The sequence below is a fragment of the Callorhinchus milii genome, unplaced genomic scaffold (genome assembly GCF_018977255.1).
Source record: "Callorhinchus milii isolate IMCB2004 unplaced genomic scaffold, IMCB_Cmil_1.0 Scaffold19, whole genome shotgun sequence".
NCBI lineage: Eukaryota > Metazoa > Chordata > Chondrichthyes > Chimaeriformes > Callorhinchidae > Callorhinchus > Callorhinchus milii.
The window spans coordinates 2,713,646-2,730,461 of record NW_024704760.1 but is presented as its reverse complement, the minus strand read 5'-3'; the positions used below and the strand labels follow the sequence as shown (position 1 = coordinate 2,730,461).

The following is a 16,816-nucleotide window of genomic DNA, read 5'->3' as shown; positions in this document are numbered from 1 at the left end:
ATTAAAAATGGGTTTAAAATTAAACTTACTGGATCCTGGATCCATTCAAATTTTCAAGACTGAAGTGGATAGGTTTATGTTGGGTCAGGGCATCAAAGGATATGGGGCAAAGGTGGGCAATTGGAGTCGAGGTACAGATCAGCCATGATCTTCTAGAATGGCGGAACAGGCTCTAGGGGCTGAATGGCCTCCCCCTGTTACTGTATTCCAGCCATCGCAAACACCGGGAGTGGGTGTGGGGGCGGGCGGGGCTAACCTCCCTGCAAATACACAGTCACTACACTCTGAACAGTGACTTCTGAAGCACTTTGGGACAGTAACAGCCTGTGAAGCGCTTTGAGATGTCTCAGTGATGTGATAAAACACTGTATCAGATGCAAGGTTATAAACCTTGCCGTCGGTACAGTGCACCGGATATATCAATGCAATTTGTTGTCGTCATTGTTGTTGTTGTTGTCAAGGCATAAGCTGGCAAGAAACCTCAGGATTCAGAGGTTAGATGAATGTCAGCCTCAGAGTTCAGATCCATCCGCTTCCCCTGGAGGTGGTGGGGGGGGTGGGGGGCGGAGCGGGGGTGGGGGCATGGGGTGGGGAAGACGACACCACCCTGGTCACCATGCGAGACCCTGCGGTTTTCATCACGACAACCGGAACACGTGAATGTCAATGGGAATCACTGATTAATCAGAGTTCAGCGGTCTTTCTCGGGGTCAGCGTGTCAGTTTGGGAACGCTAACTTATTAAACCCGGCCGTCGCTTGGTGCTCGCTTGCAAAACGTCTCTGGGTCCCTGGTTCAGTTTCACCGTTACACAGTCCGGCAATTCTCTTCCTGCGGCCGTCAAAATGGATCCGAACGCAGTTGCGCTTAAATTGTGGTCAGGCGTCGCGGAGGAGAGCGACGAGAGTCATCCCTAGAGTGACGAGCTATGAGGAACAATCAGATGAGCTAAGGCTCTTCAGCCTTGAACGGAAGTGCCCGACAACAGACCTTATAGTCCAAACTATATGCAGCGCAAATTTACATTTGCACAGCGCCTTTCACATCGGGAGGATGTGCCACGTGCTGATGTTTTAGGGCTCGAACCCACAAGCTTCTGACTCAGACTCTGACTCCCTCTAAGCAAGCACGCTTTGACTTCTAGTAGAAAGAGTTTAGGAGGAACTTCTTCAAGGAGATAGTGGTGAGGATGTGGAACCCATTGACGGAAACTGTGGTTGAAATAAGTCATGTCGACGAGCAATATAAAACCAGTAACATCAAGGGGAAATATATTTTAAAAAAGCTGAATATGGGCAGAGTAAATCAGCTGTAAAATTAGGTTAAAAAAAACACACACACAACTTTATTTACTGGGCGCTTTGATAGTTAGAACGAGTGCCCATGACTACATGTCCAAAGAGATACTGTCAGCGGAGCTCAAGAAACAGAAATCAGCGTTCTGAATCAACAGGAAGAAAAATTGCACAATTTCTTCATAGTTCTTCACCGCAATCCTTTCGTTCGGGCCGTGAATCCTGCGAGCGAGAGAGAGAGAGAGAGAGAGGGAAGAAGGCAAATAAAAAAGAAGTTATTCGAAAAAAAGTGTAATACATCCATCTTTTGATGCTTTCCAACAGCCAATCTGAAGAGGCGAGCAATGGAATTATAATAAAAATAACAGTAATTATAATCCTTGCATTTGATTTAGCGCCTTATCACGTCGACGAGACATTTCAAAGCGGCGCTTCACAGGATTTACTTTAAAGTGGATTGACCGTGTGGACGAAATCATTATTGTTAAATTCTTGTTGAGCTTTTGACGTCAACAATGGATGCAACGATCCATTGGGCCAATGAGGCCACGGGACACTGACAAAAGGCACAACAACAAAAAAAAACAAATCGATCAGAATGATAGCCTCACAGCCCTACATTCAACGTTTAATTATTCATCGCACTAAGAGATTTGACCAGAAGTTCAATCTCGCTTTGCTCAGTTAAACCAATGTCTAAACGCTCGTATTTTGTGATGAAATGGACACCATTTGGGCATCCATCCACCTAAAAAAAAACACAGAAGTTTATTGTAAAAAAAAAACTGTATTGTGCAAAGTTTATTGTAAACTGTGGCCAACTATTGAGACTGTTGGATGGAGATAATTATGATCTTCAAGGCCCAACATAAGGCTTGAATCCACAGCTTCCCGGATGAAGGGTTAGCGTGTCAATTAGCTCCAGATGATAAAATCGACCACATTCGCAGAGATGGGAGATGGCAACGTCAGTGGCCCAAAAAATTAAGAGCAAACAAAGCAGTGGGCGTTGGCACAATGGACCCCTTAAACCAGGCGAAGGCTGAAGGCAACGCATCTAGACGGCAACTGCGCTGGCTGGGCATTGGGCGGAACGTCAGGGCGACGGAAATAACTCAAGAGGCGCTCTGAGAAAGAGCGGTGCAGGTAGAGGAATGGATCGTAAGCACTCGGAGTTCTACGGCGCAGGAATGAGGAAAAATGGGAACGAGCTAAGACTTCCCAAACCAGGACTTCTGCAATGGACCGTTGGTCACTTGGCGCCACCGTGTGGTTTAACGCAGGTACAGCAGCCACCACGCTCAAGTTCACCAACATTTCCTTCCACCAGTCACGTTTACAGCCTCAGAAAGTATTACGGATACTCTTGGATGCTCTTAAGCATGGTGTTGGGTTTCTGGACATGCGAAGCCTTCAATCTGGATGCGTCAAACCTCTGGCTGACCCCAAAACATTATACATCTATCACAAGATTGCCCGGGAGATGCCAATGAACCCCATTTGATCTTCTTGTACAACAGTGCAGCTTTGAGCCATCTGCTAGACAAGTCCAGGAGCAACTCTGCCCGGATTTTTCCTTGTTACACTTATTTGAACTCTTGTTTATCCTCCATGGAAAGGACTACTGCCTGTCCCCCAAATTGCCCTTTACACTCTGACCCAGTCATCTTGTGTGGTCCAATCTTAACCAAAACAATTCTGGGTTTGGTTTCTGGTTCCTTCTGTGCTATGATAATATATAATCCTTGCATTTGATATAGCGCCTTATCGCGTCTTAGAGACGTCTCAAAGCGCTTCACAAAATATACTATAAAGTGAATTCACTGTATATTTTGTGGGCAAAACACGGCAGCCAATTGCGCAAAGCAGCGTCCCACAAACGGTCATGGTTTGAGTGACCAAATTATTATTATTTGTTTTTATTTTGGAGGGATCATTACCCCCAGAAAAGCAATCACCCAATCGACTAACAACTGGGTTCCTACTTACTGTTTGGTAAACAGTGTAGTGTAAGGAAACTTGCTCAACGTAAAGCGTGCGCTGTAAGGAAATTGCCCAACGTTTCGCCCTGCGCAGGAATCAAAAACAGTTTCTCTCGCTTGTGAAGCGAGTGCTTTAACCACTGAGCTATAGGATGCCACAGGAATTATGATAAGAATTATTTTTCCGCTTAATACAGCACTTCCCTTATAGTTCCAGACAAGAATCTTACCGTGCCAAGTCTTCCTGGTTTAGCCTGGCGGGTGAAAACCTGTAGAGCTCTTTGGTCAGGTTCTGGTAGTGTCTGGAATCCGTGATTCCGATGCAGAGGCCTGGAGAGGAGGAAGAGGGAATAAAGTAATCAGAAGACGACCAAAATGTGTTTTTAAATGTTAATTCAATGTCATACAACGACCCTCAATCACATGACAGCTTTCAGCAAGTTGGGTTAACATTGGTCAACAGACGCGTGTGTGTGTGTGTGTGTGTGTGTGTATAAGTGTGATGTGTTGTGTGTGTGTGTATTGAGTGCGTCCTCTATTCCAGACACAGGGGAAATCTCATGTGTTGTTGGTGTGCGTATATGGAACTGTCAGTCTGGTTTAGATGCTCGTCAGCACGGTGATGGGTTCCTGCAGGTGTCAGATCCCCTGACCAAAACCAAGCCAAGACCAAAATAACCCCATTCAACTCTGTGTTTAGATCCATCGCTCCTTGGAGAACGTTCCGAGTACCTGGAGCCACGGCGACGTCTGGGAAGGTTTCCACCACGGTGGTCCTGATGAGCTGATACCCGAAGGACGTCTCGTCGTAAGAGCTCATGGGAGGTGAGGGAGAGAAATTGATGACTTCCACCTTCACCCGAGTGTCAGCTACCGTGGCATCAATCTGAGAGAGAAGCTGGAGAGAAAACATCATCATCAACAACAACAACAACTTGTTGCTCCTGCCAGCGGCTGCTGAAGGGAACCAGAGGGGAACGGCCTATTAAAAATCCTTTGCTGTGGCGCTTTATTGTCTCAAAGTGCTTCACAGAATTTACTGTGAAATGAAGTGACTGTGTGTTTTGCAGGCAACCCAGCAGCTCGCGTTTGTGCTCAGTTGAAATGAGAGGATAATTGAGAGGTAAGTCACAATCAGGCCTGACCTGTTTTAGTGTGTGTGCTGGATGGAGACGGACATCCACCAAGGCTCTGGCTGAAGGTGGATTGACGTTATCCTGAAAAGACGAAGAAATTGAAAATCAGAAATAGGAACGTTCGTCTTTCGAAATAAATTAAGACAATAATAATTTGGTCACCAGCCCTCCACCCCTCCTGATCCCAACCCCCAGCTCTGACTGTCCAGCGCCTTGGGACGTCCGCCCGACGTGAAAGGCGCTGTGTAAATGAAATTTGTTGCTGTCGTTACCTTAATCCCAGCGTGAAACTGGGTCACTGTAGTTGTGGTCCTCACCAGGCTGTTGGTAGCTGGTTTCTGTTCCATATATCTATTATTAAGGTGACAAATTTGCAAAAGATTTTATTAACTATCACAAGAGCCTAGCTCCAGCCCTTGTCTCTGTCTCTTTGTCTCACCTCAACCAAGAGGGCAACTGAGAAACAAATGTATATGATATGTATATTGTGCAGCTTGACTCCACTCAATTGCATATCAGATACTCCTTTAATTGCATAGCAATTTCGAAAATTCGCTATTTGTTTGCATGGTGTTGCACCCCACTCAAATGCAAATCGGATAATTGCATAATCTGCTTAATTGCATGAATTTCCAGTCAATTTCATTCCCACCTGTATAATTAGTTCGGCGGGAAGAGAGACGGAGCGGGAGGTATAAAGAGAGGCAGGGATGGGAAGGTGGCACCACCAAAGCACTGCTGGTAATAGTCCGTATAATTGCATGGCGCCTGCTCCATGCAATTATATGGAGTGTACCGCACAGTGTTATTTATGGTATTGCAATCATCAGTCGTTTCCTACCTGCCGACTGAAGAGGAAAACAACCACAGATTGGCCATGATAAATTTCATAGGGAAGGTCATCTGAAAGACAAAAGGAACAGAGATTACATCCTGAAGGCTGAGAACATGGCGATCAGCCAATTTTGGGCAAGTCCGACAGCCAATTTGCCTATAGCAAACAGCCAGGGAGTGAACAATCAACTCATTATATTAAATACCTCAATCAAACCACCCTTTAATCTCCTCTGCTAAACTCTAGGATTGTTGCTCTTGTTGAACGTGTGAATGAGCTGGCCACAAGTCCCGTCTCAAGACCTCCTCTTTGATCGCGCTTTCCGTCACCCTCCTACCCCGACCCTCCCTGCCCTCCACCCCTCCTGATCCCAAACCCCAGCGCAGGTCCAAATCCCTGACTGTCCAGCGCCTTGGGACGTCCTCCCGACGTGAAAGGCGCCGTGTAAACGTCATCTGTTGTTGTTATTGTGAGAGGTCATCATTGTAACGAAGAAAGAAAGACTCGAAACACATCTTAGGCAGCAAACGTCTGATAAGTATGCAAAGGGTGTTGACGTATTGAATGGACTGTCACAAAGTGACGGCTGGTTGATCACTGGTTGGTTTGTTGCAAGAGGTACAAATTCAACCCCGAGTGTCCCATGCGAATCAACGTCAAGTAACGCAACAGTCCATGAACCATCTGGTTCCTGTCACTGAAGCGGATCTTGCTGTGACTGCTGTCGAGTGTCAGTTGTTAACACATTGTCAGCGGGCTCCCAGCACAGCCCAGTGGGATGCAACTAACCAGCTTCCCACTCGCAGACTCATTTCCAGTAACGAGCTTGCAGCCTGTCAGTTTTCGTTCCTAATACGGTCTGGTTTTTAATTCGACCGCAAACTGGGTCTCGCTTCCTGGCCTCCTGCTCTCCCCTCCCCGGCTGAAAACTCTTTCCACTCTTTACTGGGTTAATAATAGTCCTTAAGTGCGGACACACTTCCAATCAAAGGCACCCATTAATGGTCCGAGCTGCCAATTCCAGTCAATTCACTTTATGGTATATTATAATAATAATAATAATCCTTGCATTTGATATAGCGCTTTTCACGTCGGGAGGACGTCCCAAAGCGCTTCACAGAACACACTGTAAAGTGAATTGACTGTATACTTGTGGGCGAACGCAGCAGCCAATTGCGTACAGCAATGTCCCACAAACAGTCGTAGATTGAAAATGACCAATTTATTATTGTTTTTGGTTTTGGAGGGATTATTATTAGGCTCTGTGTGGAGTAAGGAAACTTGCCCAAGGTTTCGCCCTCTGCCTGGAATTGAACTCAGGTCTCTCACTTGCAAAGCGAGTGCTCTAACCACTGAGCTACAGGACTCCACAATTCTGTGAAGCGCTTTGAGACGTCTCGAAGACATAATAAGGCGCTGTATCAAATGCCAGGATTATTATTATTAGAAGGTCCTGCTGTCTTCATGACAAAACCCATTTGCTATGGACAACACAACGTCAATTTGAATAACTATTAGGTGAGCCTGGATACGTGAAAATTTGACTTCATGGCATCACACTCAGTGTGTAGACAATATCAAGGATATATTGCTGAACACCATCTCCTGTATCTCCAATTGGGGCTTCAAGAGCGAGGGCTTTGGTTCCATTGGGGATGTATGTTGTTACATATCACTCACAAACGAAACAATAATGTCCTACAGATCCCGGGTTATCTCCGTCCCTGAACATCTCAATAACACTTCGTAAATGGCTGTACCTCAGTAGTGAGGTGCTCAATCATTGCCCGCTCTGGTCCTCGACCAAACATCCGAGGCATTGGGTTCTTTTCCAGTCTAGAGAAGGGGGGGAAAAAAGCAATGGCTGCAAGTTGGCTCTGTGGTTTTGTGTGTGTGTGGGAGTAGGGGTGGGGGGAAGGGGAAGGGGATCGTTCTTTCGCTCACCTGGACACGGCTTCGGCTAGGATTCCGATGCTGGTCTCCCTGGGGGGGATGGAGGCATGGCCGGTGGTGGTGGTCACGCTCAGGCTGATCGTGGCGAAACCCTTCTCGGACGTGGCTATGCTGGAGAGGATCAGACAGCTCGCATTTGAACAGGGAACAATTCACCGCTTTGCACCTCGGGAGGACGTCTCAAAGACGTTTCGCCCACAAAGTACACAGTCAGTTCACTTTGCAGTACGTTCTGTGAGGCGCTTTGAGACGTCTCAAGGACGTGATGAGGCGCTGTATCAAATGCAAGGATTATACAGAAGCTTCGCATTGCTATCTGGCCACCCAGGCTGCGGGGGTGCAAGCTGTTGTTGCTCAGACTCTATTTAAAAATGGAAGAGAGTTTCTCTCTCTCTCCCGGTGTCCTTGCGAACCATCCCCCCTCCCCCCCCCCACCACCTCCCAAATGAAGTTGGTCACTCATTTCATGGCTGTTTGTGGGGACGTCACTGTGCGCAATTGGGCTGCCGCGTTTCGCCCACAAACACCACAGTCACTCCTTTTCACGGCAAGATCCTGCGAAGCGCTTTGAGACGTCCTTCCGATGTGACGAGGCGCGTGACCAAACTGCACGGGTTATCAGCATCGATTTGGAACTTGCCCTGCCAACACCACGGGCGGCTGTTGCTACATTTCCACCCCCAAACAGCATGATAGCATCCTTAAAGCTACTTCTGCTCGAGTCTCAGCTCGATCACGCACTTCACCCTGAACAGAAACTGAAGGCACTTATCGTCCAGTCGTTGCATAGGAAGAGAGAAAACGTCAAAGCGAAATGGGTTGGGAGACTCGAAACTGAGCTGTTTCGACCTTGGGGAACATTTGACACTCAGATAGATGTTTCCTTTTCCCATTCAGTGACTTGCAAGGCGTAACATTTCCTGACAACCACCCAAACTGCAGCCATGTTTCCTTCCTTTATTCTGCTGGTAAAGCCCTTTTGGAGGCATCGTAGCCTGACCCCAAAACAAAAACAGTAACGTAACGCCCTTATAAACGCAACAGCACTTCGCAGCCGAGAATAGTTTATGGAGGAACTATTGGTCAGATGTACCAAAACTCTGAGGCATGTCAAGTTTCAATGATGCTAGGTTCTATTTTTAGTCTGTGTTTGTAAGCCCTCTGTGTTACAACCCTATTTATAAGCATCTCGATGTGTTAAGTTAAGTGCGTTCAGGCTGAAAGATCAGGGCAAAGCAGGAAGGCTCCTTGCTTCCTTTTTGTAAATAGACATTGCGGTGAGGTTGTTTATGGTGCTTCTGCGAGAGATGTAGCTGTTAAGTGGATAAGAGGGCAGAGAGTCAGGCCCTTTTTGCACCATTGAAGCTCTGGGGTATATTTTGCATCCGTCACTTTGTTGAGTGTTTATCTGTAGCTGATAGCAGGTCGTTGCAATGTGTGTGTGTGTGTGTGTGTGTATGTGTGTGTGTACATCAACAACTTGCATTTATATATAGCGCCCCTCATGCAGGTTTGCTCCTCAGAATGCTTATATAATAATAATAATCCTTGCATTTGATGCAGCGCCTTCTCACATCTTCGAGACGTCTCAAAGCGCTTCACAGAATGTACTGCAAAGTGAGTTGACTGCATATTTTGTGGGCGAAATGTCCTTCTATGTATAAATAGAGAGAGAACCACATATATACATACAAATGTACATACCATACACACACATACTCAGCGTGTGTATATGTCTCTCTCTATGTAGTGCACGTGTGTGCTTGACGTGTTTTCACACACACACACACACATACACACACACTATATACCAAAGCTTTCCCCCATGGTCTATGGAGAATGGATGAAGCGACTAAGCAATTGAGACACACACAGCATTAGCTCACTGTGCGGCTGTCTGGGGCTGTGCTACTCACACTGCGGCAGATTTCTGCAGCCCCGAGATGATCCCGTCCAGTATCACGGAGCCTTCATCCAGCAGGAAGGAGGGCTTGACTCCCCTGGACTGCAGTTCAGCAGCGATGCTCTTGGCTCCATTATAACCTCCAACCTACGGGTCAAACCAAAGACACCTTCACGTTCCACGAGTGTCTACATTACAACATCTACGAGGAGCTGTGGGAGGAGGATTTGTACAAGGGGTAAGTGACTGTGCACGTTCATAGCTGCAGGTCTTAACTGCGGGATTTAATAATAATAATAAGTGGACTAACCACTAAGCTATGGGACTCCTTGAGAGGATACACGTATATGAACGATAATTCAGCATAATTCACCCTGATGTTACTGTGTGAGTTATTATGCAGTTGTGACGTCTCAAAGCGCTTCACAGATTATATTGGAAAGTGTAGTGACGGTGTATTCTTTTTGTGGTCGAAACGCGGCAGCCAATTGCGCACGGCAGTCGGTGTCCCACAAACAGTCGCGATTACCTCTTCATCGTGTCCGAGTCCGATGTAGAACGATCGACGAGGTCTGTAGCCTCTTCTCAAAAGAAACTCCAGGCCTTGGAGTATTGCCTGGTGGGAAGAGAGAGAGAGAGAAAAAAAAACGTGGAGAGAAAGTTTCACCGTTAGACTGACACCCGACACGGTTCTACACAACATACGGACCAGGAGATCGTTAGTTCGAATCCCGGCTTGTGCTGAGTTTACCGATCTCAGCATCTACTCCATTGTAAATTGGACAAGACTATTTTCTCGTTAACTCCAGGCTAATTGGTAACTGGCAGGAACTAACTGTTTATAACCATAAACCACAAAAAAATTAACTTGCATTCCTATAGACTTCATGTGAAAAAAAACAAATTAAACAAGTTGTCTCGGTCTACGGATACCCAACAATACCCAGTGGGACAATGCACTGCGTTGCCATAGAAAGTCGTTGAATTATTGCCAACTTTCATTGCCAATCCTAGTGGTGTTTCCAATGGCACAGCAATTAAACCCAGCTGGTTGGCGTCATCGCTCACGAGGCTTTGCCAACTGTTTCCTCAACACATTCCTGACACAGCAGTTTTATGTACATTTTTTTTCCGCTGTAAGGAATGTTCGAGAACCCTCTGATTCTCCAAACAAAGCATCGCATGAGAGAATTACAATGGGAAACAGCGAGGTCAGTCAGTCAGTCAGTCCGTCAGTCAGAAAGAAAAAATGCTTCACATGGGACGGGAAGGGGGGGGCGGTCAAAGAACCCGATCACACGCCCACAGGCCGGCCGGCCGCCGAGGAAGGTTCTGGAAGCCGTACCACAACAGACTGTTTGTCGTCCAAAGTGCCACGTCCGTACAAATAGCCGTCACTCTCCTCCCCGGAAAACGGCGGGAAGTCCCATTCTTCCTCCGCCACGGGAACCACGTCCAGATGGGCGGTCAGGATGTACGGCCGGAGCCCGGGGTCTGACCCCCGCACGGTGAACAAGTGGCTGTAGTTGGCGATGATCTCATGCCTCACCAGGTCCGAGGAGAATACGCCGGGAAAGGCTGCGGAGAAACGAAGGGGAGCGTTTGCTTGAGGTTCAGAGATTGTGGGACTCGCTGCCTAAAGCACTGATTGGATCAGATATTGTAGATAATAATTAATAATAATCATAATAAACCTTGCATTTGATATAGCACCTTATCACGTCTTCGAGACTCCTCCAAGTGCTTCACAGGATATACTGTAAAGTGAAGTGAAGTGACTGTATATTTGGTGGCAGCCAATCACGCACAGCAGTGTCCCACAAACAGTCGTGGATTGAGCGACCACATTATTATTATGTTTTTTAAGGGATTATTACCAAAGGAAAGCTGCCAGTCGACTAGCAACCCTCCCTACCAACCTGCCCGCTCCCTCCGTTCAGCAGGCCTGCTCCTTGTCTCCCGCCTGACCTGTCCTTCCATCGGTGGCCGGGCTTTCAGCCTCTCTGCCCCCACACTCTGGAACTCCATCCCACGGTCCCTTCACCTCGCTTCCTCCCTCGCCTCCTTCAAGGCCGGTCTCAAAACCCTCCTCTTCAATCGTGCCTTCAGTTGCCCTCCCACCTCTCTGCCTTCCCTCACCCCTACCCCACCCCTCCCCCATGCTCAGGTCCTGACCCCCGACTGTTCAGCGCCTTGGGACGTCCTCCTGACGTGAAAGGCCCTCTATATATGTAATTTTGTTGTTGTTAGTTGTTGTTGTGTTTCTTATTTACTGCCACTAACACAGTGAATCTTGTAAAGCACTTTGAGACGTCTCTGCGACGTGATAAGACGTTAGATCAACTGCCTGGGTCACCATCTCAGGGGTGGGGGGGGTTGACCCTGGCATTTATTGCCCAACTCTTGTTGTCCTGATAATGTGGGGCAGGGAGAGGAGAGGCTGAGGCCTTCTCTTTAAATCCCCGCAGTACCTTTGGCGATAATGGGTAGAGAGTTCCGGGATTTAATTATGGGAAAATTCTGTACTTTATAAATTACGTTAAGAAATAAAAGATGTTGCTCTCTCTCTCTCCCCCCAGGGGAAATGATCTTGTGTCTCCGCAACAGGATCGTGCGATCTGAACATCCTCTCTTAGACCTCGAAGAGGATCTGGGCAAAAGTCCAGGCCTCAAGCAAACAACAATTCCTGTTCATATTTCATAAAGTTATTTAAGCTGCCTTTCCCTTCAAGTAATTCAAACCAGACTTGACCAGGGCAGCTTGATCAATGGTGCATCGCCTTAAGGAACGCTGTGCAAGCAACAGTAACAGGGTGAAGCAGAGTAACTTACCTTCTCATTGTAATTTCTCCCATGACTAACTCTAAACTCCCTGCTGTGTGTTTAAGCATCTTGGGTGTATTTAAACACAGCAACGTCCCACAGACAGCCACAAAGTGAATGACCTATTTTATCTGGGTGTGGACACTTGGAGAGAAACTCTCTTCTATTTTCCAATGCAGTAACAATAATAGTCCTTGCATTTGACGTACAGCCTCATCACAACGTTGAGACGTCTAAAAGCCCTCCGCAGAATATACCGTAAAGTGGAGTGACTGTGTACTTTGTGGGCAAAACGGTTTTGCGATTGACTCTGATCCATTTCGCAATCAATCAGGATGACGGTAGGGACGGCAGAGTCAGAGTTCCCTCACTTCAATTGGGATGAACGAGACAGGAACTGAAACCATCCAAAGAGCACACGAGGCTGTAAAAACTGGTGGACGCGGGGCTGAGTGTGGATCGACGCCACGTTTGGAAACAGACGTTTATTATATAAAAAGAAATCCACAAGCAATTCATCATTTTCATTTTGCACTTCACTTTAACACTGCAATGTAGGTCACCGAAGGACTGATAATCACAAATTCTGGTGACTGCCGAGATTCTCACGCTCTGCATCACTCTCACGGGGCCCCACCAAACTGTGACTCATTTTCCCTCAGTGCGTGCACCACTGCCAAACACTTAACAACATGGGATTGGGAGATGCCTATGTTCAGATCAATTTACTGTACATAGCTGCAAGCGTAGCACACGAGGTTCGAATCAGCCTTGTGAGTTCATTAGCGGTGTGTAAATAACAGTGAAAGCAAATTTGCCCCATGAGTCATGTTCATGTGACACTATTACATATCGGGATCATAATAGTTTAATTTTGAGAACGTCTCAAAAGTGCTTCACAGGATTCACTGTAAAGTTGAGTGACTGTGCGATGTTGGGGGACAAATTCACTAACAACGACTTGCATTTATATGTCGCCCTTCACGTAGAGTAACGTCTGTTTCAGAGCGCTGGAATGTACGGACAAGGAGAGCAAATCACCAGTGCAGAATCAGGAGTGATATACAAACCATTCAATGGTTTAAATCAGTTTAATTGATTTCATTTAATCAATTGAGTTTAAGCTGCTGTAATACTGGGTTCGGAGGAACAAAGAGGGAAAGATTATTCCCACTGGCTGGTGAAGGGTGGCAGAAACCCATGATTACTATATGATGAGAGAGGGTAGAGGGCTATTCCTTTTCATAACGCAAAGACTCGATGGGTACGTGAAGCAAGTTATTACACTTGATCTCAGCCAGAAAGGTCGAGGTACTTTTAAGCACGGTGGTGGGTTTCCGCGTGGATCAGACACTCAGCTGACCAAAAACACATAATACCAACCGTTAATTAAACCAATTCGGTTTGTTAATGGACTGGAGAAGAAATTGGAGAAAGAATTCTAAGATCTTATGAAACAACAAAGAAATCATCCGAATACAGCATATAGTCAGGAATTGACCGTAAAGTTCACTTATAAATTGAGTCTTTCTAATAATAATAAATAATAAATAATAATAACCCTCGCATTTGATACAGTGCTTTATCGTGTCTTCGAGATGCCTCAAAGCGCTTCACAGAATATACTGTAAAGAATATATAAAGACTGTGTATTTTGTGGGCTAATTGCGCACAGCAGTGTCCCACGAACAGTGGTGGATTGAGTTACCAAATTATTATTATTATTATTTGGAATGAGGACAATAAGAAAGCCTAAATGTTAAAACCTCTTGGGGCAAAACTGAAAAAAAAAAATGAGCTGTGGCCAGAACTGTATTTTTAAATGAAATTAAAAGAAAATTATTTTGTTGAAAGTTAAAAATTCCCAAACTTAACCCTTCCTGCTCCCATTTTGGTGTGTCTTTATTTTGCTCAGGGTGCAAAACATTTGAGCCAGAACAGTTTCGAGTCACAGGATGTTTTGGGACCAACATCCAATTTATCAAGTCAAAAAACGTTAGGAGGAAAAATTCCATTCCCCAGTGAACAAACATTTGATTGTCACACGGGTTCGTTAAGAGAGTCTGGGAAAGGGTTTAGTTAGGGTTAAGTTTTCGAGATAACTCCCCCAAACGTTTATTTTTTTTGCAAAACAAAGAATAAAATGAATGTATATGTATATATATATATGTACATATTAAAAAGATACCTTTAGGCAGATAGTCTGTGAAACTCTTCAAAGCTGTAATGTTGAGCTCGCTGTAACTGGTGGAGACTGTAGGCAGCTGAATCGCTCCTTTAAAGACAGATAAAAGCTCGTCTCTCTCTTCTGGGGTGAAATTAGCCGCGAGAGTCCTGTTGTTTGGCAGGCAGTCTCGGAGCTGCCAGGAGCCTGGCTGGAATGTGTGAGCCCTGATCAGCAAGGCGACGAGAAAGACAGCAAAGGCACACAGCACGAGCAAGGCTGTGAGCTTGACTATTCTGGCTCTGTTCATCTCTGCTGAGCATCTGTCAGCGGCCGGAGCTGCCCAGAGCAGCCCTGAGCACTGGAGGAGAGCCAGACACACAGAGAACAGCCCACACATCCAACACACAGCTGCAAGGGAGGAGATGCTACGGGGAGTTGCTGTATTTTCTCAACAGAAACCCATTTCCTTTTCTTGCGCTCTTTTCTCTCTCTAGAGAGAGGTGAGTCATGATGGGTTTACAGAGTGTCAACCAGCAGTGAGTTGGGAAATTGAATAAGCTATTTTCTTTTCACCCTCCCCACTCGCCCCTTTTCTCGAAAAAATATCTCCTCCCTCTCCCCCACCCCCTTTCCTCTTTCCCGGTGCAGTAATTTGCGTGTAATACTCAGTTCAACCATTCAGAAGGAAATGGGTTGCTATTGTTTCCATCTACCAGTCCAGCTACACACATGCACACACGCACACACACACACACACAAAGCCCCTCTTGTTTCCGTCTCTAGTTTATAGAACTGCTCAGTGAAATAATGGGGCCAGTTGTATCAATATTAACAAGTATAATAATAATAATAATCCTTGCATTTGATGTAGCGGCTTATCACGTCGTTGAGAAGTCTCAAAGCATTTCACAGGATGCGCTGTAAAGCGGATTGACGGTGTATTTTGTGGGCGAAACGCGGCAGCCAATTGCGCACAGTAGCGACGCTCACAACCAGTCGTGGATTGAGTGAGATTGTTAGCCCAGAAATGCAAACCAACTGGTTTACTTACTGCTCGGAAAACAGAGGTGTATGTAGTAAGGTAATTTGCCTATAGTTTCGCCCTTCCCGGGAACCAAACCCAGGGTCCACTCCCTTGGGAGGCGATTGCTCTAACCAATACGCTACACGACTCCGAAGATTCTAATGATAATAATCCTTGGACTTGCTGTAGTGCCGTATCGTGTTGTTGAGACGTTTCAAAGCGCTTCACAGAATATACTGTGTAGGGTGTGGAGTCCGTCATAGCAAGACAAGTCATCGCTTCGCAACCATTGTTTACAACGACATCTTGTATTTATGAAGCGCCCTTCGCACAGGACAGGGTCTCCGAGCGTCGATTTACTGACCAACGTATGGGGTGGATGCACATATAATCCATCTATTAAAGTATGGCACCTCGGACAACAACAAATTAGAATTGTACAGCGCCTCTCACGTCAGGAGGATGTCAGGGATTTGGACCGTGGCGTGACAAGGTGGCGTTCCCTCAGCAGAACACGCCTAAATCATCCCTGAATTCTCTGACACTAGTGCTTCCCTCTGTATCGGATCCCGAGTGTAATTAAACCTTGTGGTTTTGTAATTAGTGTCTGATGTCAGTGCAATTTTCATTGACGTGGGAAAGCGTCCGACACCTCCAGCCCTGGGCACTCACGGAAAATAAAAGAGATCAGTAAAATTTGATGCCGCGCCTTACTGCGTCCTCGCAAGCTCTCGAAGCCACTTTGCGAGACTTTACTGTGAAAGTCACCAGGACGTGATAAGGTGCTATATCAACAGCGAACGTTACAGTTATTATGATTGCGATGCCAAAGGAATGGGCTCCACCTAAATAGGGCTGGGACAAATGTCCTGGCTACGCGAATAAATAGGGAGGTAGAAAGGGCTTTAAACTACTAAGGTGGGGGGGAGGTAAAAACATAGTAAAGTATAGTCCACCACAGTTAAACTTGAGATCAACAAAAGCAAGAGAGCAGATTAACAAGGGAGAAGAGCAAAGTGTGTCAAGCCGGGAAAGGAAGTACAGTGATAGAGTGCTGGTGAATAGGGTTAATAGCCGGAAGTCAGAATTAAGGGCACTATATCTGAATGCACGAAGCATTCGTAACAAGATAGATGAATTAGTTGCACAAATAGAGACAAACCGGTATGATCTGGTAGCCATCACCGAGACATGGTTACAGGGTGATCAGGGATGGGAACTGAATATTCCCGGCTACGTGGTATATAGGAAAGATAGGCGATGTGGTAAACGAGGAGGGGGAGTGGCCCTGCTAATAAAGGATGGGATAAAAACAGTAGAGAGGAAAGATTTTAAATCTGAAAAGCAAGATGTAGAGTCAGTATGGGTAGAGATACGTAACTTCAAGGGGCAGAAAACTATAGTGGGAGTAGTTTATAGACCCCCAAACAGTGGTCAAAGTATCGCTCAAGGTATAAATCAAGAGATTAGTGGAGCATGTAGCAAAGGAAAGACACTAATTGTGGGTGATTTTAACCTGCACATAGACTGGGACAACCAAATTGGGAAAGGTAACATAGAAGAGGAGTTTATAGAATGTATTAGAGATAATTTTCTAGATCAATATGCTGAGGAGCCGACCAGGGAACAAGCCATATTAGACCTTGTTTTGTGTAATGAAACAGGGCTGATCAGCAAACTGGAACTTAAGGCTCCTCTC

The 16,816-nt window shown here is 46.0% G+C and overlaps 1 protein-coding gene across 1 annotated transcript; it reads right to left on the bottom strand.

The window, feature by feature from the left end:
• Positions 1–1,350: 1,350 nt before the first annotated feature.
• On the bottom strand, positions 1,351–14,669 carry LOC103182479 (probable carboxypeptidase PM20D1). Its single transcript, NM_001292616.1, is given in 12 exon segments — positions 1,351–1,516; positions 3,507–3,606; positions 4,009–4,174; positions 4,422–4,493; positions 4,685–4,763; positions 5,254–5,315; positions 7,008–7,083; positions 7,192–7,311; positions 9,117–9,250; positions 9,633–9,719; positions 10,449–10,681; positions 14,115–14,669. Coding segments are annotated over 12 exon segments (1,635 nt in total). The 5' UTR covers positions 14,491–14,669; the 3' UTR covers positions 1,351–1,386.
• Between the last annotated feature and the right edge of the window lie 2,147 nt (positions 14,670–16,816).